At 40.3% G+C, this 24,891-nt stretch overlaps 1 protein-coding gene across 3 annotated transcripts in view; it reads left to right on the forward strand.

Annotated features, from left to right (window-relative positions):
• Window positions 1-2,622: 2,622 nt before the first annotated feature.
• RANBP9 (RAN binding protein 9) overlaps window positions 2,623-24,891 on the forward strand; it is a 42,625-nt gene continuing 20,356 nt past the window's right edge. For 2 of the 3 annotated variants that reach the window (XM_054818049.1, XM_054818050.1), the window contains exons 1-2: window positions 2,623-3,504; window positions 11,784-11,895. In XM_054818049.1, the coding sequence (XP_054674024.1) occupies window positions 3,045-3,504; window positions 11,784-11,895 (572 nt within the window). In that variant the 5' untranslated portion in view covers window positions 2,623-3,044. The remainder of the gene's footprint in view (window positions 3,505-11,783; window positions 11,896-24,891) is intronic. The other variant, XM_054818048.1, reaches the window with a different exon arrangement.

The following is a 24,891-nucleotide window of genomic DNA, read 5'->3' on the forward strand; positions in this document are numbered from 1 at the left end:
TGAAAACACAGAGAGCAGCCAACGCAGGCTCCAGGAGTTAAATCAACCTCATCAACATCGAAGCCGTGCAGAATGCTCCGTCATGAGAAGAGGCTGTGCTTGTGCAATCGTGAAGGTGCCTGGAGGGTGGCAGTCAGGGGTACCTGGGAGAGATGGAGGGAACCGATCACCTGCACTTGCATTAAAACCTGTGTCTGACATGTTGACACCCCGTCAACATGTCCCAACAGGAGGCCAAACAAATACTCTCAGTTGCTGGAATGCTAGATTGCATTTTCTTTGGTTGAAATGGTCACTAAAAGTAAACAGAAATAAAAACCAAGCATACAGAAGAACATCTCTGCATATGAAATTTGGCCTCACTTGGCTTTTCTGCAAAGCAAAATAATTTCTGGCTGATCCATCTATTGAAATTCTTTGAAAGTGTCAAAAAAACACCCCACTTGAAAAACAAAGAAATTTTGGTGGAGTAGTTCATGTTTTAGTGTTTCAAAAGACCTCCAATTAAATCCTTACACCAGAAATTACTCTAGCAGCTAAGTAATCAATGGGCAAGAAGAAAAGTACTATCACAGCTCAAAAACTGGAGATGGAAAACAAAGAGCAGGATTCAACAGCGAGTTTCTGCAATGGCGGAAGGTTAACGACAGCCTGCTTCAGGGCTCTGTAGCAAGTCTCGTGTTGCTGCTGTATTTACCACTGAGCTAGAAAGAGGACTGTATTGTGAGATAGTAAAATTTGCAGCTGTCGCAATTATTTCAGTTAAGCAAGACAAGAGGGGACTGTGATGATGAGGAAGTCCTAGAAGTCCTAAAGTCCTAAAGAAATAGAATGTAATGGTGAATTAAGTTCAATATTGAAAATGCAAAATAACGCATGTTAGAGGGGAACACGACGACCACTTCTAAATCTGACAAGTTCCAATTCATTTAGGTCAACTGAAAAGCAGAAACTGGGCATTTCTGTAAATATCCATGCGCTCTACCTAATCCTTGCGAAGCTGTTGTCAGAAAACAAATAAGCTAATAGTACACAGGAGGAATAAATAACATAGGGGTTAATACTGAATATTAGAATACCTCTACATAGAGGAATTTATTTTCTCCTCTGGGTTAGTCTACAGTATATCCTACCTCAGAAAACGTGATGTGGATCAGTCTGTCTGGGGGCATGCTTGGGGGAAAGGCTTTTATAAAAGCTAATGTTTTCACAGATTTGGATTGTTTATCCTAGGAAGGTGGTACATGACAGGATAAAAGCAAGCAGAGTAACAAATAATGTCAAAAATTAAGCATGGAAACACCTGCTCTCCTGTCTTATTGTACCAGAAGCAGGAACTTGATGGTAGCAATCTCAAAATGGGTAACATGAAATATTTTTGCACAAATGCTAAGTGAGCCACGACTCACGAAGTAGCTATGGCAGAAAATTTATTGAAATTCAAAGAAAAAGTTAAGACACGTCTGCACTTATGAACATAACAAATATATCCCTCAAAGTTTATGTTAGCCAAATACTGTATTTTTAAAAAAAAAAAATTAACTCTCAACTACTAAGCTTCATGGTTTACAACAACGTCTAGATATTAGAAAGCAAACTTATATCTAGGGGGAGATAGTCTACCAGTGCCAAGGTAATTGACCCTTGGGTATGATTCATCAACTGTTTTGACGCCCATCCTAGGCAGTTCTACTCTTGTATAGTTTGCTGCTCCTTTTGGTAGGGTATTTTTAGATAACTGCATTTTGTCCAGCCATAGATGCTACTAGACATCATGGAGCGGTCTCGTGTGACAGGATATTTTGGTGACTATAGGTGAGAAATGTTTAGCTTCCCACAAGCCTTTGTGAGCATCACACCTGCATTACCTCACCAGGCATTTTATACAGGCGAAGCATAATTAACCTCCTCTATTTCCTGCTTCTGTACTTGTTCTCCAACACGCTGACAGCTGGAAATGGGTTTGTGAAGCACCCAACGTTTTGGGTTCTAGATCTGCCTGTAAAATCTCCTTCCTCTTCTGATGTTTTCAAAGTCACGCTTGCCTGTCTGTAGATGTTTCTCTTTCATTGCTGCCATGCGAAAATATAATGCAGGCAACTGCTTATTAATCAATGACATTAAGAAGCAAAAGTATCCCTCAAAGCACAAACCAAAGGAGGAAAAAATCCCAACAAAAGCCCCTAGGAACACTGTTCTGCTCCTCCTATCCTTGTCAACCGAGGCATTCCCAAGCTTTCCCATCTCACGTGTGCTGTCCTGCCCTGCTCTCGGTGCCACTCGCCCCTGCCCCGCTCCCTAGCGCGACCCGCGGGGCCGGACACGAAGGCGGGCAGGAGAGACGAGCCGGGCCTGATGGGAAGCAACCTCCCAGCCACCAGACCGGCCTGTCGCCATCTCTTTTTCTCCACCCCTCGTCATCGATGGCGGAACAAGCCGCCGCGACACCTCCCCCCCCTTCCCTCAGCACTTCGCCACCGCCCTCGCGCCTCGGCGCGCGCCGCCTGCCCAACCGCCCAGCCTCGCGCCCGCCGAGGGGCGGAGCCTCCGCCCCTTCTCCCCGCCCTCGCGTTGTCGTGAGCGCGGGAGGAGGTGGGTGAGTGGGCGGGGCAGGGACTCGGGCTCAGCTGACTCGGGGACGCACGGCAGCGCTTCGCGCCGGGGCTGGACAGAGCGCGCGCGCGCGAGACAGGAGGGGGGGGAGCCAGTCAGCCCTGCCGCGGCGCCTGGCGCGCGCTCTCCGCCCGCGTCGCTTCCGCCCGGCGCCGCTGCTGCTCTCCCCGCCTCACTCGCTCCCTCGGCCCGGCCTGGCTCCGCCGCACGCCGCGACGCCCCCCGCTCCCATCGGGCAGCTCCAAGGGCCGCTGCCGTCGTCGTCATCGCCCCCCCACCCCGCCCCCTTCCGAGACGCTCTGGTTGGGGGTGACCTGCCGGCGGCCGCCTCGCTCCGCAGCGCCCAGGCCTGCCCGTCGCTCCGCCCCGGGCCCGTCCGGTGACAGTCGCGACCGCGGGAGGCGGCGGCGGAGGAGGAGGCCGGAGCCGGGATGTCCGGGCAACAGCAACAACAGCCGCCGCCGCCGCAGCTCCCCTTGGCGGCCGCCGCTCCCCCGCCGGCGCCGGGGATCTCCTCTGCCGCCGCCGCCGCCAACCCCGGCCCCGCACCGGCCGCTGCGCTCCTGCTCCACCCGCCGCCGCCGCCACCGGCCACCGCTGCGCCGCCGCCGCCCGCCGGCGGCGGCAGCGGGCCCGCGACGACGGGGGGCGGCGGTACCGGCGCGGCGCTGGGCCTGTCGGCGGGGAGCAGCAGCAGCACCAGCGCCCCGGCGCCGTTCCCGCACGGCGACCCGGCCCTGAACGAGCAAGAGAAGGAGCTGAAGCGGCGGCTGAAGAGGCTCTACCCGGCCGTGGACGAGCAGGAGACGCCGTTGCCCCGCTCCTGGAGCCCGAAGGACAAATTCAGTTACATCGGCCTCTCCCAGAACAACCTGCGGGTACACTACAAAGGTGAGGGCCGGCCCGGGCCGCTGCCACCCATCGTGCCCCGGCGGGGCCAGGGGGCCCTCCCTGGGCCGGGGGCTGCGGGCCGGGGAGCAGCGGCCCGACCCCTCCGTCGGGCAGTGGGCACCAGAGTAACAATAACAGGAAATAACACACGCTCCTCTCCCTCTTTCTTCTCCTTCTGTGTTTTCTGATCCCCTAAATTGCCTGCAGCGTGGAGAGAAGGGTCTTGTTTTTCCTTATTTCAGCTTTATTTTCTTTCTTTTCCCCTCCCTCCCGTTTCTGTCGCGGGGGGGAGGGGGGGCAAGGGGCCGCCCCCGCCTCCTTATGCTTCTGGAGTGGGCATTATGTAAACTCTAAGACTTCCTCCGTGGATTCAGGTATCACCAGAAGGTTTGGGTCTGAGGCAGGAGAATAAAGGAGAATCGGCATGACGTGTCCTGTTTATGGTAATGAGTGAGAAGTGTCTTTTTTTTTTTCTCTCTCGAGAAGAGCAAGGGTTAAATGGAGTTAAGAGCAGCAAGCGTTAAGCTGTTAAACACGGAAATGACGGGAGGGGAAAGCACAGAGAAAAACACGGTTTATTTTTAAACTGTGAAAAATGGAATTAAAGTCACTGGTGATAGTCTTGCCTAGCTATTGTACAGACTACAGAGTGATTTGAGGGAAGGAATGACAATAGGACTTAGATTAATAAAGGTGATTTTTTTTTTTATAACTTTGTGCCTAGATGTTTCATCGTTAAAGTTACTAATTTTCAAAGGTAGAAATCAGAGTATGCCTTTGTATAAATCAGCAAGAGGCAATAGAAAAAAAAAACCTTGTGTTGATTGTTATGAAGTGTCATAAAAGCTGGAAACAAGCTATGCTCTGACCTTAAAAAAAAAAAAAAAACACCAAAAAAACATAGACACATCTGGTGTTCTAGGCCCAAGTCCTAAAGTAGAAGTTTTGTGGATTCAAAACCACTTCTGAGTTGGCCGTGAAGAACTGGATCTTTTGTCAGTCTGTAGTCAAATGAACGTAGTGGGAGGGGAAAAAAACAACCTTGCAATTACCCTTTCTTGGAGTTTACAGTGGAGAAATTCAAGTGAAATCTCGATAAACATGTTACTGTTTAATCAGAGGAGGAGAACAGCAACACAAACACATGGCAGGATTTGGCTGCCACAAAAGGATTAAATGTACTCTCAGAGACTTTTTTTTCAATAGAGAGGCTTTATTATGACATACAAAATACTCAGTTAAAAATGCTAAGTTTAATGCACCATACAAAGATAATAAAGGAGGTTGATGACTATAGAGCAGGTTTCTGGGAGGCACTAAGTGATTTAAGGACATGTTATTTAATACTCAACTTTGAATTTCCTGGCTTTTGTTCAGTGTTTTATGACCTCGTATTTTTAGAAGCTTTTTGTATTCTCTGCTTAGTGGCAGTGGGGGTTTTTTTGAGGTCTTTTGTTGATTTCCCCCCCCCCCCCCTTTTTTTTTTTTTTTTTAAGAAGATGATCATAGCTTTATGGCTGTCAAGTCCTTCTGCTTGTTTGTCGTCTTTGACCAACTCTTTTTGCTCATGAACTAGAATTTAGACTTAGAACTTCTCTGGTCTGTCAGTGTAATTGCAGAAGCATATTTTCAAGCTTTCTTTGTGCTATCCCTGTTTTTCCTCTCTTCTCTCCTCTGCCTTAGCTTTAAAAAAAGAAAGCCATTACCTCAAAGAAATTATGAGATGCTCTGCATATCTCTGAAGTATTGGTAACATAGGAAGTACTGTGGATACTCTACCAGAAGTCATAAAGCACAGTTAGTAGGTTATAATAATAAAATACCTGTAGCTCTTAAGTAATAGTAAGCGGTGAAGGTTGAAGAGTTCCTAGATTAGCCCAGAGGACTGTGAAGAGGAAAGATGCCAACCTACCATGTATACACTTTTCTTTCTTCTAACTGCAAATGAGAGTGAATGGCCTCTTAAGTGGCTCATCTTTTCTCCCTCCTAATTTCATGAAGGTGGCTATTAGGCAGCCCTATGTATATGTTACCAGCCTGGCACCTGGAGTTGCTAACTGGACTAAGCAATGAATGGTATCAGAGCATTCCTACCTGTGAACTGTGGAAAAAAAAAAAAACCACTAAAACATCTGCTGCCTTTTCTCCCACCTGGATCCTTCAGCTCTAAGATACAATAAAAGGGAAGAAAATGAGGAAATTCAGTGAGGAGAATAAGGGAAGATGGCAAGTAAGAATGTGCTTAGCACTGTTAAATGTTTCTACAAATCAGTTGCGAATAGAGGTCTCAAAAGAAAGCATTCAAAGAATCTTCTTGTGGAATATTGGTACTTCAGTGCTTCTGAAGTTATCTAAGTAGTCATGGAAGAATGGTAGACATTTTTATTAAAGGAAAATTTGAATCGCACATCAAGCATGGATAAAGATCTGTTCTATTCTTGACCAAAATACTCAGGGAAGGGAGAGAAGACAGATCTGTCCAAAGAAGCCAGTAATCAAAAGTAGTTCTTACTACTTTCTATTAGTATAGTATAGGTACCTTGTACACACTTAAGCTTTCTCTGCTACCTCTGCAGATTTCTGGCTATAGAACTGTTTTTCTGGAGTAATTTCCTCCTCTCTGTGACTGATAGGAGGCAGATGGTGGTAACATCAGTGCTTTTCTTCCACCCTGCATGTGCTGGGGATACTTGCCTCTGAAAAAATAGGTTGCAGGAACAATCAGAGCAAAAGCTTTCAGAGTAATTTTTTCACATAGTTAACTTCATAATTTTAATGTACTGATATATTGGGCGCAGTGATGTTTTTGTTTCCTTGGTATGTGAGAGGAATGATGGTCTTTTCTATGTAATTTTGAAGATTGCTTTCATTTTCTTGCATACCAGTGGACAACTCATATGGAAACATGAGATGCAGTAGATGTCTCTTTCTACCCATTGCAGCTGCGATGCTTTGTGTGCTGCATTTCTGGACGTCAAGCTTTTTGCAAGCATCCTAGAGAGTGCTTAAAAATCAAAACTGCCACAAAACAAGGCATTGATCAAGTAGCGGAGGTTTAAAGAAAGGAATACAGTCTAGCATCAGGATAACAGCTCTCTAAATTTTGTCAGGGGTCAACAAAACCTGAGGGTCAGTGCTCTTCTATGTTAGCTCTCAGAATCATAGTGTTTCTTAAAATAGAAAACATACATGGGGAGGTGGTTGAGGAGAAGATGCATTGACTGGTGTGTTGTTTACCATAACAGGCTAATTTCTTTCTGCAGTGAGCTATTCTGTTATACTTTTACAAATTCTGATTCTTGATTAGGAAGCTTTGTCAAAATCTGGATATGAAATACGTATACGTTGGCATCAGTGATACTGCAATATATTAAAGACTATACCCAAGGGTATTTTTGGTTTTTAGATGGACAGACGTACATTTCTGTGTTGCTGCCAGTTAGCTGTGCAAGCTGATAGAAAGCTAACACTGTCCTAGTGACTGTTGTTTGTGCTATATCTATGTAAGGGAGACATGAAAAACAGTATCAGAAAAAAAATTATGTCATTTCACTTAATTGTAATATTAACAGCTCTCAGCTGTAGGTAAGTGGTAAAGAAAGCATAAGGGTTCAGGCCAGTGTATGCTACATGTGAAGCAGTTACTGCACAAAATATGTAGCTATTAAGGTAAGACATCTTTAAAAATATTCTTACTTATTTCTAAAATATTCTGAATTAACACATGGATCTTGTTGGAGAACAGGGATTTCATAAATGCTGTATGTAATATGAACATTCGACTAGTCAGACAAGTTCAGTTTTCAGCAGATAATTGTGCTATGTAGTAGAAAGAGATAAAAATACAGACTCAACACAGATCGTAACCATGAAAGAAACTACACACAGAATTAGGTAAACAGACTAAATCATTAGTGCTAAAATCATGGAAGTCCTGTAGTAACTTAAGTTAGTCTTGTGACGATTGTCCAAAAAAAGCTGAGGAAAGTTATGTGATTTTGAGTAAGCTGCCATCGCGTAAACTCTTTCTAAGGTGTCTCAGGCCAGGAAATCTTAGCCAGACATTTATTTACAATGCAGTTGCCTTTGAAGTCTCTCTAGTACCAAACTAGAAAAAAATAAATAAAAAAATCTATTTTATTTTTCACTGCAATCTATACCTCCCAATTGCTATACCAAACAGAAGAGGATTCTATAGTAATCGTTCTGTGTGATCATTCAGTGATGCAAGGATGGTGTCAATTTTTCTGCCAGAAAACACTTGAAGTACATTCAGTACTGTACCGTATGCCTGTTTTGGACACCTTTGTAGCTCTGAGATGTCCCACTTTTTTGAACTGGGGAAAAAGTTGAAGTAAAGTCAGTAATTTGCACAATCTTTTTTTTTTTTTTTCTTGCCTCAGTGAAAATTTCCTAATGAATTCAACAGAAGATTAGGCCGTAATTATTTTATTTTTGGCAGTGTGAGCAAGTTATTGAACCACCTGTTGGAAATAACTGTAGTTCAGCTCATGTAAACTTCATTTAAGGATTTAAACTGTATAAATACACTTACTTTGTCTAGGTAGGCACTCCCATAGACTTCTTTTGGACTATTTAGTGCATGTGCATTACACACTTAGATTTAGGGTCAAAGATTATAATTTTGAAAGCTGAAATAGCTTCTCCAAAGATGGTTTTATCTGAATTGGCTTTTTTCAAGTAAATGGAATTTAAATTTAGATAAATTTCAATTTAATTTTGCTAAAGGACTGATGATACTACTTTTATTAAAAATCATCAGTGCAAATGAATGCTTAAAAAATAAAAGCTTTACTCCTTAAGCATGGTTGACTCATGGTTGTTAAACACTTTTAGTGAAAACCCAATCAAAACCAATTCTGATAATTGAACTTACCTATGAACTGGTTTACAGTGTAAAGTTCAAGCTTTGTACACCTGTTTTCCCTTCTCCACCCCAATACATCTGTTTGCAGAATTGTCTTTTTAATGCTGAAAATGATTAATTTTTAGTGTTAAATAACATATACTTCAAAAATATTATTTTAAATACTTCAGCTATAGCTTACACCTATGAAAGAGGTCTGGTTTAGGGACATAGGGCAGCGTTCATATGATCTACTTCAGGTGTTTGGAACCTCTGATTCAGAAGTTTGGAGCTGGGTGTCGAAGTTGGTTTTTATTCACAAGTGAGGAAGTGGGGATTCAGGTTACCAAAGAATATTGCAGCAGTACATAATGTCAAGCTAATGGGCCACCCAGCTCAGTGTCCTCTCAATGACAGTAGTCATAAGTGAGTGCCTACGGAAAAACCTAAAAACATGTTGGGCGTATATGGTCTATCTGTGTTTTCCCCTCTCAGTTTCCAGCCATTTTAAGTAGAAGGACATCCTGAGCTGAAGGCAGTTTCTCAGTTAGTTTCTGTTCTAGAAGCTTGCCCAGCGTCTGCGTAAACACTGGCATCTGTAATATCCTTTGGTAAGAAATTTTGCAGTTCCACTACATGCTCTGTAAATAGTTTTTCTTGTTTTAAAGCTGGCTGATAACTAGTATGTATATCTCTTGGCTCCTCATGTATCCAACATAGCTTGGTAGTACTGAAAGTCTCAACTAGCATGTTGAGACAATGTAGAGGTATTCGGAATATTTGATAGTTAACTGTTTGCTGTTGAATTTGCTGTTAGAAGTAATAACTGTATGCAACTGCAAATAAAAGCAGCATACTCAAGTGGTAAAATGGGATTCATAGGAGATTATATTAAAAGGACAGCAGTTCTAAATTTAGGGTGTCTTCTGTTTTAGTAGGATGAAAGTAGTTTTGGGCACTGACTTCCCCAAGTATGTTGCTTCACCACACAAAGTGTTTGGCAATACTGGTAAGGTATCCTGTTACTTCTGCCCCTCTGTCGACCTCTTATTTGCAGTGTGACAGCTGTGTGTGACTGCACTGTGAACTGGATCAGGGAACTGATCTGCTGCTTAAAAAAATCTGGTAGGTTTCTTAAAGCCCGATCAGCTAATCAATCTGGTTCATGGTATGTCCTTGCAGATAGCTGCCTGAATTGGGGAGGGAGTGGAAGAAGGGGACTAGTTTCAAGAAGAGGTGCTAAGAATACCTTAAATTGGTATTGTTTCCAAACACTTAGACTGTGATTTCACAAAACAAAGTCTGCTGGGTAATAGATGTACATTTTCAATAATATTTGGCTAGTTCCTACTACTTCTATGTGGAAGACTTGCCCAAATAAGGAGACTGACTCAGACTGAAACTACACAGATTGTCAAGTGCATAGAGTAACCAAGGGAACTTTGCAGTCTATTTTAAAGTAAAAACCTAAGGATACTTAAAAAGAAAGTATCTTTCCATCCCTCCACTTCTTCCTCTAACGCATCATTTAATCAGAGCTGACTGAATTTAAGGGATCTCTCAGGAGTTTAATGTTCTGCCCATATAGCTTTGGGTATCTTTTAGCTGAAGGATTTCTGTATACTTAGGAATGACAATCTAATTTATAGTAGCTAAATAGTGAGCTACCAGCACTTGAAAACCAAGCAAAGCTATGGAAGCTCTAAGGTTATGCACTTGGTTATTACCGTGGTTGACACAGCCTGAGGAAATAACTTAAAAGTGGTGAACAATAAAACATGCATGTTGTCTTGTGTATGGAGGAGTAAATTACTGTTTTTTCTCGTGTGAGACTTATGAAAACAACATACAGAAGGTAGTTAATAAGCTTGATATTGTAAAATCTGCAAGGTGATAGAAGGATCTTTATATAAAATGTTTAGTAATGACATATTGAACTTAGCAATGCATTTACACCCAGAAAAGATAGTTGGCTAGTTGCCTCAAGATGGTAACACACTGAGGTGAACTAGTTACGTCAGAAAAACTTCGTAGGTTAAACCTAATCTTGATAAGTGAAGAATTCATAATATGCTAGCAAAGTTTTGAATGCAAATGCAGCCATGGTCAAATGGAGAGTTCTCTTTGGCTCAGTATATGCCGTTTGGTAAGAGATGGTTGGTGCTAGTTCTACAGAGAAGTGTTTACTGTTTTATCAACATTTACACTAGAGGGCTCTGTGGATAGAGGTTCAGTAGTGTAGGTCACCTGTGCCTGATCTTTCTAGCTGGCTATGCTGTCATTTTCCTGCAGTTTCTTGCTGTATGACCTGACTTGCTGTATGTGAGACATGATTAATCTGTGCCTGAGCAATAATTCCAGTGTTAATGCCACCGGAAGGAGTGTATTTATTTATTTGCATATGCAGATCAATTGCTATGCAGGTGCAGTAGACCTCCGTGTCTGGACTGGAGATGACAGCAGGAGTGCTGCAACCCAAGTGATTCATACAGCACACTCAAAACAGTCGTCTCTTCATCGTGCCCCATATCCACACAGAGAGTGGGCATGGGTTCTGTGTGAATTATTCTTATGGCAATGACAATTTGTTCCTGGTTGCCATCTTATTGAAATACCTCTTAGCAGGATCCACTATACTTTCTACCTTGCTCTTTTATTTAAAACTATGTCCTGTGACTCCATGTGCGACTTTCACACAATACTTGAGGGATTTTGGGGTGCCTGGGAGACACTGAGCTTGCTTGAACAGATTGCTGCTAAAACAAGTCATCTTGCCAAAAGCCTGCCTCCAAGTTGCCGTTGGAGCAAAGGGCTGTGAAGAGCGTGACATATTCACAAGAGTTAGTTTTAATGGAGTGTAAATGGCTCTAGATTGAAAATCCGTAGAGTAGATACATCCTTTTAAGAAAAAGGAATTGAGTTGTACATTCTGTATAATGACTGATTTTTATTCCGAAGGACATTAGAATTAAAGTATCTCAAACAACTTGAGGATTCAGAAGCGCTAAGCATTAAACTCTGTTATGTCATGTATCAGTCTTTAAAAATGAGTAAGCCCTGTGCATTTGAGAAATCATACGGTTCTTTCAAACCCAGGTGGGCTTTTGTCAATTATGTTACCTACTGCAGCAAAATTTTTTCTAGTTTCCCTTCAAATAATTTAGAACCTTTTAGAATAGTATATCTAGAACTTCTCATAACATGCTTAGTTGCAATGCAGATGCCTACAATGAAAACTTAATGTTGGAAGAAAATAGTCTAGCATAAAAATGAGGCTGATTAGAACATAGTAAATTGTTTGCTTATTACATAAGCCTTCTGTTTTGAGAAGTTGGTATGTATACCTTTGAGTGATCTTCTGCAATTACCTAAAATGCATTTTTCTTGTGTTTTGAATGCAATTGTTTTTCAGGTCATGGAAAAACTCCAAAAGACGCTGCTTCTGTTCGAGCTACACATCCTATACCTGCAGCCTGTGGCATATACTATTTCGAAGTTAAAATTGTCAGTAAAGGAAGAGATGGGTAAGCATTTAGTGCATTATTAATTATTACTTGAAGTGCTGTTGCACATCATCTTTCAGTCAACACATGTCTTTGGTATCAAAACTTATTTTCATATTTTACCACTTTTTATATAGCTTAATTCATTATTCATGAGAAGTTGCACTCTGATATTTGGTTGTTTTAAGGGAGTTGACTGTGGTATTAATTGTCCACAAATCAGTATACACAATAAATACTATAACAGCATATTCTAATTTTCTCTTGACAGAGAAGTTAGGGTTTGAATGACCATAGTTTGACCCTGCTCTTACCTTTAAAGGTGTTGGTTTTTGACTATATGGCTTTATGGATTTTCATGTAATTTTTAGAAAGTTTTTAGGGTGTGCAGCAGACCAACTTACCTCCTTATTGCAGTCTTCATGGATGTCGTATCAATTTTAAAACACAAAGTTATTCTTACGACTACTTGTTGGTGAACAGTAATAAGGATAAAGGGGAATGTTCTGAATAAGTGCCTGGGAATTTTTCACCCTATAGAAAGAACAGGAGTAGTTGAGTGAGTGAAGCTGCTGCTTCCCAGAATCCATCCAAATTACGAATCTGTTGAAGCGCAGGTGATAGCATGCTTTTAAGTCTACTGAGACAGATAGAATCTCACCTGGGAAAATCCTGAAGTGCTAATGAAATCTTTGCCAGACCACTAATTCATTTTCACCTTTCACTGTTTTTGGTAGAGGGTGTGTTTTAATCGTAAGGCATTGATTATGTTGCCTATGTAGGACTACATAAGCAATACTTGTTTCCAATATGCTGTGGTGTATGCTGTAGTTCTACGTCAAGGTTCCAGTCAGGATTGAATGCCATTGTCCTAGGTACTGTACAGGCGTGTGGTGGATGCTTATGTCCTGTTGTGAAAATAAATCTTGAGAGAGAAGAACTATGTCATAGCTCTTTGGATGAAATTCAGAACCTTTGTCTTTTTTTTTTGTCTGTCTTGCTGCTGCTTTTCTTTCATTCTCCCAGAGTTCTGTAAGCCTTCTGTAAGTCAGAGTACTCAAACTTTTTTTTTTTCTTGTAGTATTGCATAGAGATATTTTGAAAGAATAGCCTCTCAGTACTGCTGCTGCCTTGTAGGGGCATTTATGGGTTTGTTAGCAGTTCTGTTCCCAAAGCTTATCTCTTAGAGATTTCTTTGTGAAAAACTTATGTCTGTAGTTCCTTTTGTCACACTATGAAGACATAATTATTTTTAAATCAAGATGATAGTGTATTGGATTTGTGTGGCAAGGTTTTGGTAGTGAGGGGGTTACAGGGATAGCTTCTGTGAGAAGCTGCTACAGTCTTCCCCCATGTCCAATAGAGTCTACGCCAGCCGGCTCCAAGATGGACCCACCGTTGGCCAAGGCTGAGCCCATCAGCGATGGTGGTAGCACCTCTGGGATAACATATTTAGGGAGGGAAAAAAACCCCAAACACGAGGAGCAATTGCAGCCAGAGAGAGGAGTGAGAATATGTGAGAGGAACAACTCTGCAGACACCAAGGTCAGTGCAGAAGGACGGGGAGGCGGTGCTCCAGGTGCTGGAGCAGAGATTCCCCTGCAGCCCATGGAGAAGACCATGGTGAGGCAGGCTGTCTCTCTCTAGCCCATGGAGGATGGTGGGAAGCAGATATCCACCTGCAGCCCCTGGAAGACACCACTTGCCAGAGCAGGTTGATACACCTGAAGGAAGCTGTGATCCTGTGGGAAGCCCACGCTGGAGCAGGCTCCTGGCAGGACCTGTGGCTCCGTGGAGAGAGGAGCCCACGCTGGAGCAGATTTGCTGGCAGGACTTGTGACCCTGTGGGGGACCCACGCTGGAGCAGTCTGTTCCTGAAGGACTGCACCCCGTGGAAGGGACCCATGCTGGAGCAGTTCATGAAGAACTGCAGCCATGGGAAGGACTTATGTTGGAGAAGTTCATGGAAGACTGTCTCCCGTGGGAGGGAACCCGTGCTGGAGCAGGGGAAGGGTGTGAGAAGTCCTGCCCCTGAGGAGGAAGGAGTGGCAGAGACAATGTGTGATGAACTGACCACAACCCCCGTTCCCCGTCCCCCTCTGCTGCTTCGGGGGGAGTAGATAGAGAAATTGGGAGTAAAGTTAAGACCAGGAAGAACGGAGGAGTGGGGGGAAGGTGTTTTTAAGGTTTGGTTTTATTCCTCATTACTCAACTATGATTCGATTGGTAATAAATTCATTTTCCTGAGTTGAGTTTGTTTTGCCCGTGATGGTGATTGTGAGTGATCTCTCCCTGTCCTTACCTTGACTCAGGAGCCTTTTGTTAAATTTTCTCTCCCCTGTCCAGCTGAGGAGGGGAGTGACAGAGCGGCTTTGGTGGTTACCTGGCCTCCAGCCAGGGTCAGCCCACCACAGATAGAAATTAGTGTTTCAAGTAATATTTTGCTATCAATTTTAGGAACACCTTTTGAGTTCTTTTATTCCTTAAACATTATTTAAAAACTGGCCTGCTGCTGTCATTTAAGATGTTCTTACTGTGATTTGCTAGTGATGCACGTCTGCTCCTGAAATGTATTTCTGCCTGCTTAGTTTGGAAGTTAGCTTTTTTGAAATGATGGATTTCAAAAGGTGTCCATGTGTGTGTTATTTTACATAGCTCCTCTCCTCTAATACTTTACCTTAGACCTCTTTGTGTTGCTTTTTAGTAATTTCAAAATCTGTAGACCTCTCAGGGCAATCCTACAAAAGTAGAAAGCACCTTTGAATAAAGTGTTTCAAGGTTTTCTATTTTAAATGGTTATTTTTGAGGTGTACATAGCTAAGACTTGTGAAGTTGCCTGCTGAGGAAGCTATAAAAATTGGAGGGGTACTTTCTTAGGTTACTGCCTTGTCCTTGCTTCAGCCTTGTGACCTTTTTATAGTGTCAATTTATGAAATGTTAGCTGCATAATGAGCTGAGATGTACCATTTTTTCATTGTGTAAGATAGTATGGATGCTGAGGAATACTGTGCACGGAGCCAAAGCCAAATCTAGCTGAGGTGGTGAAGAGCAGGAGTTGACACGGAGCCTCACTGGATGTGATGTGTGTGTATCTAGACCCCATTTTCAGGTCTAAGAGGCCTTTGACTAGATGCAGTGTGAATCTGTTACAGTCCACTGTTACACTGCATTCAAACTAATTATTCTGTAATAAGTAAACTAGGGAATTTAATGCAGAGATATATAAGTAGGTGTATAGAAGCCAGTTTGTGTGAGAGAGTATTTATTAGTTCTTTCTCACTGCCTGTTGTGTTTCACCTGGCTTGCTTTTTACCTTTTTTTTTCTTCTTTGCTTGGTGTCGTAATGGTAACAGAGTTCAGGAGGACCATACCTGTGGAGGATCAGCATGGAACTAATAGGGTCAATTAGATAAAACACCTTACTGTTGCAAAAGCATCTATTCTCAAGATTTGAGCCTGCTGTGGAAGCACTACAGCTGTATGTCATAGTACTGTTTAAATTTTAGACTACCCGAGGCAACTCAGATATCTATCTGCAAGCTGAAGTACAGCTTTCAACTTTCATAAATGTCAGTGGATAATTTAATGGTGTTTATTTGGGGTTCTCTTTGGTAGTAGCCTTTACTACTTTTTTTTAATAAACACAGCTTAAAGTATTTAGTCCGTGTATTATGTTATATGGGCGAGTCTACCACCATTCTTGCTTGTGTGCTCTACTTAGCATGACATGCCTCAAATCAGCAAAAAACTTTTACTAAAAACCTAGTCTAGGAGATGTATTTTTTTGTGCTGCTGTAGTGCTTGATGGCACTGCTCCTGGAATATGGTCTTGCATATCTCAAAGTTGCTGGGCAATCACAAAGATTATTCTTCTCCTCTGAAAGAGCACAGCTCTTTTTAGTGTAGGACATGGATATGGCATGGCTTCCAGTATGGCTCGTCGTAGCTGTATGCGAGAACAGCATGGGTTTTGTCACACTAATGAACTTGGTCATTAAATTCAGTATGTATTTGGGGGATAACAGCCTTGAGTAGGAATTTGAAGGTGCATAGTATGTTCATTTTGCAGATGTTCATGATGATCACCTTCTAGGCTTTATGGACGCATTGAAGAAAGCATGAAAGCAGGTTTACTAGGAAGTAAGAAATGGGTATGGAGGTTGGTGTTGCAGAGCAGATGAAGAGTGAACTTGCTTTTTGATACCTGAATGAGAGGTGATATGGCCATGCAGGAACTAATGGTTAACAGATGAGGAAAAGGGAAGTGAGAATTAAGGTTAATAAAAGTAATAAGGTTGAAATATTCAAACAAAAACTGTCTTGGTATTTGTACAGTGTTTGGCATGAAGAGTCCTAAGATCTTTTGTGCTGCTACAGTACAGATATGTGAAATAATTATCTTAAATATTTTTAAATTCTTGTTAAAAGTGCTAACTGGTTGTCATGTCACTCTGTAAATATTTTCTGTTGGTCTTTATTTCTTCGGTTTTCTTCCTTAATTTCATGTCTCCTTTTGCAGTTTGAGGACCTCTATTTATTTACATTCTACTTTTCTACTCTCTTTTGTTTTGTTTTGTTTGGCTTCGTGCAGAATGTTGTGGACAGTGATGTGAGCGATTGGAGATGATAACAGTAGATGAGTAATGGGTCTAAGTATGGGGTAAGAGTACCAAGGTGATGATGAGAAAGCATGGTAGGAAGAAGAGTATATTAACTGCAATAAATTATATCTGCATCTCTGTTGAAATCTCCAGTTAATTTAAAAATAAATACATATATATATGTGTCAGTTAAAGCAGAGTATTGCAGCAAGTACTGTGGAAAAATTCTGATATGATTGGGGAAGCTGAACATAGTTGTAGCTTTAAATTAAACCTTTATAAGCTGTTAACACAGTCCTTATTTGTAATTGCTCTATCAGAGAACCAGAAGTAATGTACATAGCTTTTGTTCTGTAATTTCTTAATACAGTACTCAAGGGAATGAGATAAGCCTTGCATTGCCTTTTGCATACAACTCTCTCTAATTTTAGTTTCATCTAAATTTTCAGAATAGGAGCTTAATTAAAGAAAACTACATTGGCAGTCTCGGAATGGGAATGAACAAGGGTGTGCTAAGTCCTGTGGACCTGTTCTTGTGATTTGGAGATGTAAGCCTTAGTCTCTAAATCTGTTCAAATACTTACTGTCCCCTCACTTTCCAAAAATGATCATCATAGCAGCCATTCTCTTAGCTAGCTATATGTATCCAAATGAGACTTTTTCTAGTCTCTCTCAAATCTTAATTTCAGTTTTCTTATACTACTTTTTACTGAGTTCAGTTACACTGGTCTTTTACATATTTAGGTCCTCTGGCTTTGTGTAAAGCAGTAATGCATCTGCCTTACAGCCCCACAGTTAATATTTTAAACAATGTTTTCCTTTTTTATACAACTAAAGATACTTGTATGATACTATCATAGTTCATGTAAACTACAAGTCTGATAGTTTTGTGCTGTTGCTGTGGGCATCCTTTAATGGTGAAGAGTCATCTATAACTCTCTTGGTTGAGAGTCTCTGAGCTTTGCTGTAACCTTTGGTTGCACTCTGGCATTTAATACTGGGCATTAAGCGTACTCTGGTTCTGCTTTCCAAGGGGCTGTCAAGGGTATCCACTGGCTACCTGGCTTTCAGGAGCAAGATAGTACTCCATTATTTTATATTATAAACAGCTTATGTGTGTATGGTTTACTGAGTGATCATCCATTTCTACATGAATTTTGGTCTTAGACTTGTTGGTTCTTGTAATGAATCTCTTCATTTCCAGTCAGGACAATGGTTTTTGAATGTTTACAATTCTTACTCTAAACCATTGTTTGAAGACTTCGTGGTGATTTGGCCATGAGGAGAAGCAGTCTCTGAACACTCATGGAGTTTGCTTCCCTTGTCCCAGTTTGTAACACTCTGTGTCAGCTTCACAGTAAACCCGATTGGGTAGCTTATTCTCCAAAAGCTGACCTCAGGCTCAAGAGTGAGTTAGTTTTGAGCCAGGTTCATTCCCGGGTATGGATGTTTGTATCGCTTCATGAGTAGCTATGGCAGTAAAAGAGAGTGCGGCTCTGGGCGCAGGAGGGAGGGAATGTTACTTTTGGTCATGGTACCAGCTTATGCCCACTTAATTTTAGTTTAAATATAGCTTTCTGTTTTTTTTAAATTTTTCACCAGGAGAGACTTTTCTCTGTTTCTTTCCTGGGCAGAACGACCTTTTGGGGAAAATGCCTTTATTCTTGGTGTCTTGAATTTCTGTCCATTCTTTAGCTTATTCATTGATTTGTAAGTACAATTACTAGCAATGGGCAAATGATAGTAATGCCATTTACTGCTATACAGTCTTTAGTGCTTTTAGAACAGCTGAGGAAGATATATGCTTAAAATGCAAAATCCTCTAAACATATATGCTTTTTTTTAAAGAAGAATGAAATCAAGAATTGGAAGTGGTAAGCCACCTAGAAGAAATGCTAAGTTTAGAAAGGCTTTAATCTTTTAGCAGATAGCACTTAGCTTACGTGTCTGTGACCATAGTTGTTTAGTCTGTGGTGCGATTGTACTGATGCAGATCTTCATGGGTGTGCTTTATATTGCATATGTAAGTTTTGCTAAATGTTCTACATTAAAATAAAATGTTACTACAGCAATTCATGCAAGTAATTGGTATGCTTTTTGGTAAAGCAGTGTTAAGGCTTTAGACACCTGTTGGGTTATGGCTGTTTTTTAACACTGGCCATACAATCAGTCATCTGTTGTTTTGGCAGTATCTTGTAGTATGTGTTGTGTATGTGATGAAGTGGGTGAAGAAATAAAAAAGAAAAAAACTATCCAAAACCAACACCTGGAGAATTAAGTTTAAGTTTTCATGACACCTGTGCCTATGGTTTAACCTGAGCTGTTCTAATGCATTTGAGTGATGTTTTTGAAATATCAGTGCTTTGTTGTCTTCTAAAGCACATATGTGTAACTCTTTAAACAGAAAACATATTTCTTTATTGCAAATTGTTTCTGTTGCAGTAAGTTGGCCTTTTCTTTACCATCCAGTATACCCATTTTCTTGTTCACAACAAAAGTGTAAACCAATAAACAAAATATAGAATATCATCAATTGCTGTTTTATTTGTATTTGTTTTGTACACTACTAAGGTAAAAACTTGGTGCAATCTTAAGACCTATTTTTATAACTGTCCTCAGCAGTTATTTGTTGCAATAACAGGCATTTGTTACAACGATGTGCAAACTTCACTCAGTCTCTATTTACATGTCTTGCAGAATTATTAGCAGAGTACTTGTGTATAGAGTAGAATCTGATAAAGTCTGAAGTAGCTTTCTTGCATTAGTGCCTTCAAGTGAATTGCAGCAGCTGCAAGAAGAGACTGGATCATGAATCAGCAAGTGCATCTTTTCTTGAACTGTAGCAGTATTTTTTTTTACCTGAGTGTATAAGACCAGACAATTGACAGAAATGAACAAATTCTAAATGTGTAAGAGGATTATTTGAGGTTTGTATTTAACTGGTCAAAAATATGTGGAACTGGAACAGGAGAGTTTTATTTCTTTGTTGATGTTTTCTAGAAGTTAGGATTTCTAAAAAGTCAAGAGAATATATTTAACTTCTTGGTCTTCTTGCAAATCTTTTATTTCTTCTTATGAGGTTCATTCACAGAAATATAGTGTATGGATGATAATCTTACTGCAGCCCAGACTGAGATTATATTACTGTCTGTGCCACTATTCTTTTCTGACTGTATAGTCCCCCAAAAGGCTTTAGTGCTTAGGGAGAAGTGTCACGAGACAGAAATTGTGCAACCTCAGAAAGTGAGAGGGATGTCAGTAAATGAGAACCTTTCTAGGAACATTATAGAATCACAAGCAAAATGTTACAGGAATAACACTTTCAAGCACTATGCAAGGATGAGTGCCTGACATTTTTTTCCCTCTCTCTATGTAGAACTGGATTCATCTGAAACCTGGGTTTATCGTGTTCAAAATACTGTTTCCTTGGAAACATTCCATAAAATTAAACTTGTTTTCGATTTGAAATGAAAGACTCAAACTGTCTATGGCATATTTTGAAACATTTAAATAGAGAAAAATTTAACAGCTCATTTCTTATTGTGATTGTGCAGACAATAAGAATCTTGGATTAGCATATTCCTACAAAATTTTAATGCAGAGTAACTGTATTAAAGATGAAATTTAGATACCTTTTTAGTGTGGTCTATTTCTGACCTTATACTATAGCGTCAGTGAAGACTGTAGAAAATTCTAGGAGAATGTTATTCAAACTTTGTATGTCCTTGCAAGTCAGTTGCAAAGGCCCTTTAGAAGATCATTTAGTCTTAAAAATCTTACAGATGTTGCAGTTTTTTCTACTTGTACTCTTTTCTAAGATACAAACCTGGTAGTAAAACAAACTACACCTGTTGTATAGCCTACATTTTTTTCAGACTGTTAATTTTACTTAGTAGTCAATGCATTTGAAACATTAGGATGTTTTCAGTTGCCTTATTTATGGGTGTAAATGTCTGTTAGTGCTTGGACTTAGGTTCCTTACAGACTTTATGTTGACTTAGGTTTTAACACTATATGATTGAAGTTGCTTTCTTTAAATATATAGCATGTAGGTGATAAGATACCAGGTTGATTTACTTTCATCATCACCAAAACAGCTTGGATTTCAAAGCATGATGTAGCAGTTCTGCAGGTTACACTGTCTTCAGTAGAACATGTAGGCACAGTGAAAGTCAGAAGGAATTTGACTCTTTGCAGATAGCAGGTTGCTAATGAAATCTCTGTTGTAGGGAGGCTATTATGTTTTTTTCATTACTTAAAGATATGCTAAATCATTTTACTTGTCTTTACAAGTATGGAATATGTGTTGGTTTTTTTTAACTAGAGAAGTGCTTCTTTGGTACTTAAATTTATCTTTAGCCACTAGTAAGCTTTCTGAGGTACCTGTGATTTGGTATAGTTTTTGAGATTCTGTATTACTCTTTATGGAATGAGTGGGATGGGATAGAATTAACCCAAATTCCAATTATGATCAGGTTCCATATTGAAAGATTCTCCATATATCTTCAATACAGTGGCTAAAAGATCTAATTAAACAGTTTCAAATAAAAATCAGAATTTTGTATCTCTTATGTGAACTGCTGGTTTGTTTGGTTTTTCTTTTTCCTTATGTTTTAGCAGTCTCCAGTTCTGTTCCTCTTACTGCTGTGTTTTCCTTCTATTTGGTTCTGGTTTTTAATTACTTACACTTAGTCTATTCAGGCACCCAAATAGAAACTTTAGGCTTCAGCAAAAATGTGAATTTAGCTCTTTCACTGGCAAGATATTTGAGAAAATATTGTGAGCTTGCTGCTGCTTATACATTTCACTGCAGAGAAGCCAAGGCTTTTCAGTCTGTGTTAGTAGGGAAAAAAAAGTATCGTAGTGCCTCTATTTTTTTCTTTTCTTTTGCTTTGTGGCAAGAAGCTGAATCTTCAGCAAATTCTAAACTCTGTAGTTTTGTAATATTCCTAAAAATTCTATATGACTTGCAGTTGTGAAATGTGAACTAGAAGATGTGCTGAGACATAAAAATGGTAATCTGTATCTTTAATGAACTGGAGCAAGAATAAATACAATTTGAAATGAAAAATTGAGAGTACGTAAGATGCACTTGCTTTCTCGGTCCTTAATACCAATTTGGCTGTACATTAAATCGGTTTTCAGCCATAGTCTCTTATTCCAATTTCTCACAGGTTGATTTCATGTATTCCATGAGTAGTTTTACATGTTGTTTGTAATTTTACGAGCTCCTATAAGACTTGAGCACTTTAATGAGGTGATGAGTAGCAACCAGTGGGACTAAAATGCTGAGAGAGAGGGGCGTCTTAATAACAAGGGTCCCAGGCCACTTCCTTCTGTTTGCCTGGGTAAGTGATCCTCCCACCGCAGCAGCCAGGGATGTTTACAGGTGGTGAGCTGAGGTAGAAGCACCGTCCACGGGTACAAAGGGAAGCGACGAGGGAGTCGGCATCAGAATCACACAGTTATTCACCCTCTGTGGTCTCTCAAACCACGCTGTGTCATGTCCATTTTTTGAAGGTGCTACATGTCGGAGTGAGCGTGCTGTTTCCTGCTGTTGACGCCTCGTGTTTCCCCAGGGCTGCTGTTATTGTGTGACATGGTTTAAGCGGACCTGTTCTTCCTGTCTTCTGCTAGACCAAACCCATTCATGTGACAGGACAGCAGGACGTGCACCATGAACTGACTGAGAACAGTTGGGGCCTGCATTGCACCTGGGTGGTAGCCTGTCTGCTTGTTGTGCTGCCCTGCAGTTTTGTTGTGGACTAAGGAAGGAAAACTTAAATGCACAGCTCTGCTGCTGTTTTTCTCCTGATTCTGAGACACATGATATGTGAACTCTAAGTAAGCTTATAGGAGGACAATTTATGTAATTACTGAAGCAAGTCTTTTTGCAGACAATGACTCTAGACCTAAATATGGGCTAAGCTTCTTTAAAAAACAAACAAAAAAGTCTTTTTAAGCCTATGAAGCTTACAGGTGCCAGGAAAAAAAACATTACATGCAGTGGTTTGGCATAAATACAACTCCTGCTGATGAATATTTAGAGCATCTAAAGCCTGTGTGTCATGGTAGTGTTGTCCCCCTCAATTTATAGTGTATTATATCTAGTTGAACATGCGATTAGCTGTCCATCAACTATAACAATAAATTAGCTTAATTCATGAGCATTTAATTTCACTCGCTTCCAAACCATATGTAGCCATTCCTTTTTCCTTTTGAAAGATGTCTGTAGTAAATGTGTTAGTTATTCAAAATGTTTTAATCTAATCTTACTTGAGTTTCTATTAATACTATGTCTCCTTGATGAAATGGTGTTCACATTCCAAGTAGTTTTAAGTGAGTTCTTACTGAGATGGTGCCTGACTAGTGCCTTCTAGTCCTTGCCAGTGGGTAAAGAATCCTTGTTCCCTGCTGTATTAAATACAGTGGGTCCGTGTTTACAGTTGTTACTGAGTCAGAGGAGGCTCAGAAGATATGATACCTGAGGGATAAAAAAAAACCAGCTGGTACCAAAGTGTTACCTAGATGATGATTTTCTGTCTAGTATTTTGACATTTTTGTGTAACCTTAATCTTGATTTTATAAGAATACTGAAAAGAAAGTTTTATGGGGATGAAGTGTTTTTCTAATGACTCATGTTGAAAAGCTTTCTGCAGTTGGTGGAGTTTAAGTTATCTAAAACTATTTTTAAAAATAAATTTCCTTTCTTTAATAAATTCTTCTTAACAGGAGACTTTACAATAACAGATTTTCAGTCTTTACATGAGAATCCTTCATGCATCAAACTCCAGGCTATGCTAATAACAATTCTGCTTTTATTGTTCAAGACAAAAATCAAGGGTTTTCCACTTGTTGGTTTCATTTATAATTGTTTTGTTGATTCTGCTGCTACAGTTGTGCCTCAGTAATATAATTAGCAATGCAGCAAAGACTAATTCTTTTGTTTGTTGCCCTTTGCTTCAGCTCTTCAGTATCTCTAAATGTAGTATCTGCTTTATATGTTTCTGAGGTTCCATTTCATGTTGTTGGTATGTTGGAGGGAGATGAAGATGGGTATCACATGTTAGAAAGCAGCAGAGAAGGGCTTTGTAGATAGCAAACACAGAAGTGGTTAAGGCAACTGTTGGAAGTAATCAATAAAAAACCCCAAACCTAGTACACAATTAAGTGTATTACTTCTGAGATTTCCTGCTCCATTTCATTCTATATGAAATGTATTTAAAATAACAGATTCTACTAGGAAGTACAGGTTAATAGTTGCTTTAAATTTGCATTTTATGAGATGGGAATACAAAGGTCGTGTTTGTTGTCTTTAACTATTTTCAGATTGGTATGGGTGATTTTTTTTCATGCAGCTTATTATTTAATGATAAATTTATGTTAACTAATTTGAACTAGTGTCAAAATTATTTGCATCTTTTGATAAACTAGGAAATGATATGTTTAGGTGATTTTTGGACACTTGCTTTTAGTTGGTGAGGTTTGTTTTTTTGGGGCAGGGTGAAAGCCTAGCTTTTCATTGTGTTGGTTTTCTTTTTGGTTTCCTGTCATCTTGGCGATGAAATGACCTTTGCATAAGAAACAGAAGTAAAACTGCTTTTACTAACTTCAAATAGCATGGGTTTTTTGGGGGGAGGGGATTATTAATTTCAACTTTCCAGTATTTGCTATTAAATTGTTAATAATTGTACTGGACACTGACTTTATTAAAACTACCTTTGTAAAGCTGACCATAGGACTTTATTGACCTAGCCATAACTTGTTTAGACTCAAGATTGTTGGTCAGTATAGTTAAAATATTTTCCCTCTTTAGTTTGCCAACAGTTAAGTAACATTGCTAGTAAATTTCTCATTCTGCTCCATGATCCAGGCCTTTAATGATTTAGTCTGATATTTTTCTAAGTGTTGCACAAGGATGCATTTTGCTGCTGAAATAATGCACAATTTTGCATGTATTTTGTAAAATTACTCATTCCAGTTTGTCTGCAAAACATGATTATGTACATTGAAGGCAATGAAATCGGTATGTGTATAGCTTTACCCCTATTTTCAAAATAAGACATGGCCTGGGGCTTTCTTTGTTCATACTTTAAACTCTATGGCTAATATCAGCATTCTATCCATTGATAACCCAGAATGCCTAAAAGAGAATAAAGTTGTGCTTACCACTTCCAGGGACAGAATCTGTCTATATGCCATATATACCAAGAATTACCTTTACAGATTCACAGATCGGTAGGGGTCGGAAGGGACCTCTGGAGATCACCTAGCCCAACCCCCTGCTAGAGCAGGATCACCTAGAGCATGTGGCACAGGATTGTATCCAGGCAGGTTTTGAATCTCTCCAGAGGAGGTGACTCCACAAGCTCTCTCGGCAACCTGCTCCCGTGCTCAGTCACCCTCAAAGTGAAGA

The sequence above is a fragment of the Grus americana genome, chromosome 2 (assembly GCF_028858705.1).
Source record: "Grus americana isolate bGruAme1 chromosome 2, bGruAme1.mat, whole genome shotgun sequence".
NCBI lineage: Eukaryota > Metazoa > Chordata > Aves > Gruiformes > Gruidae > Grus > Grus americana.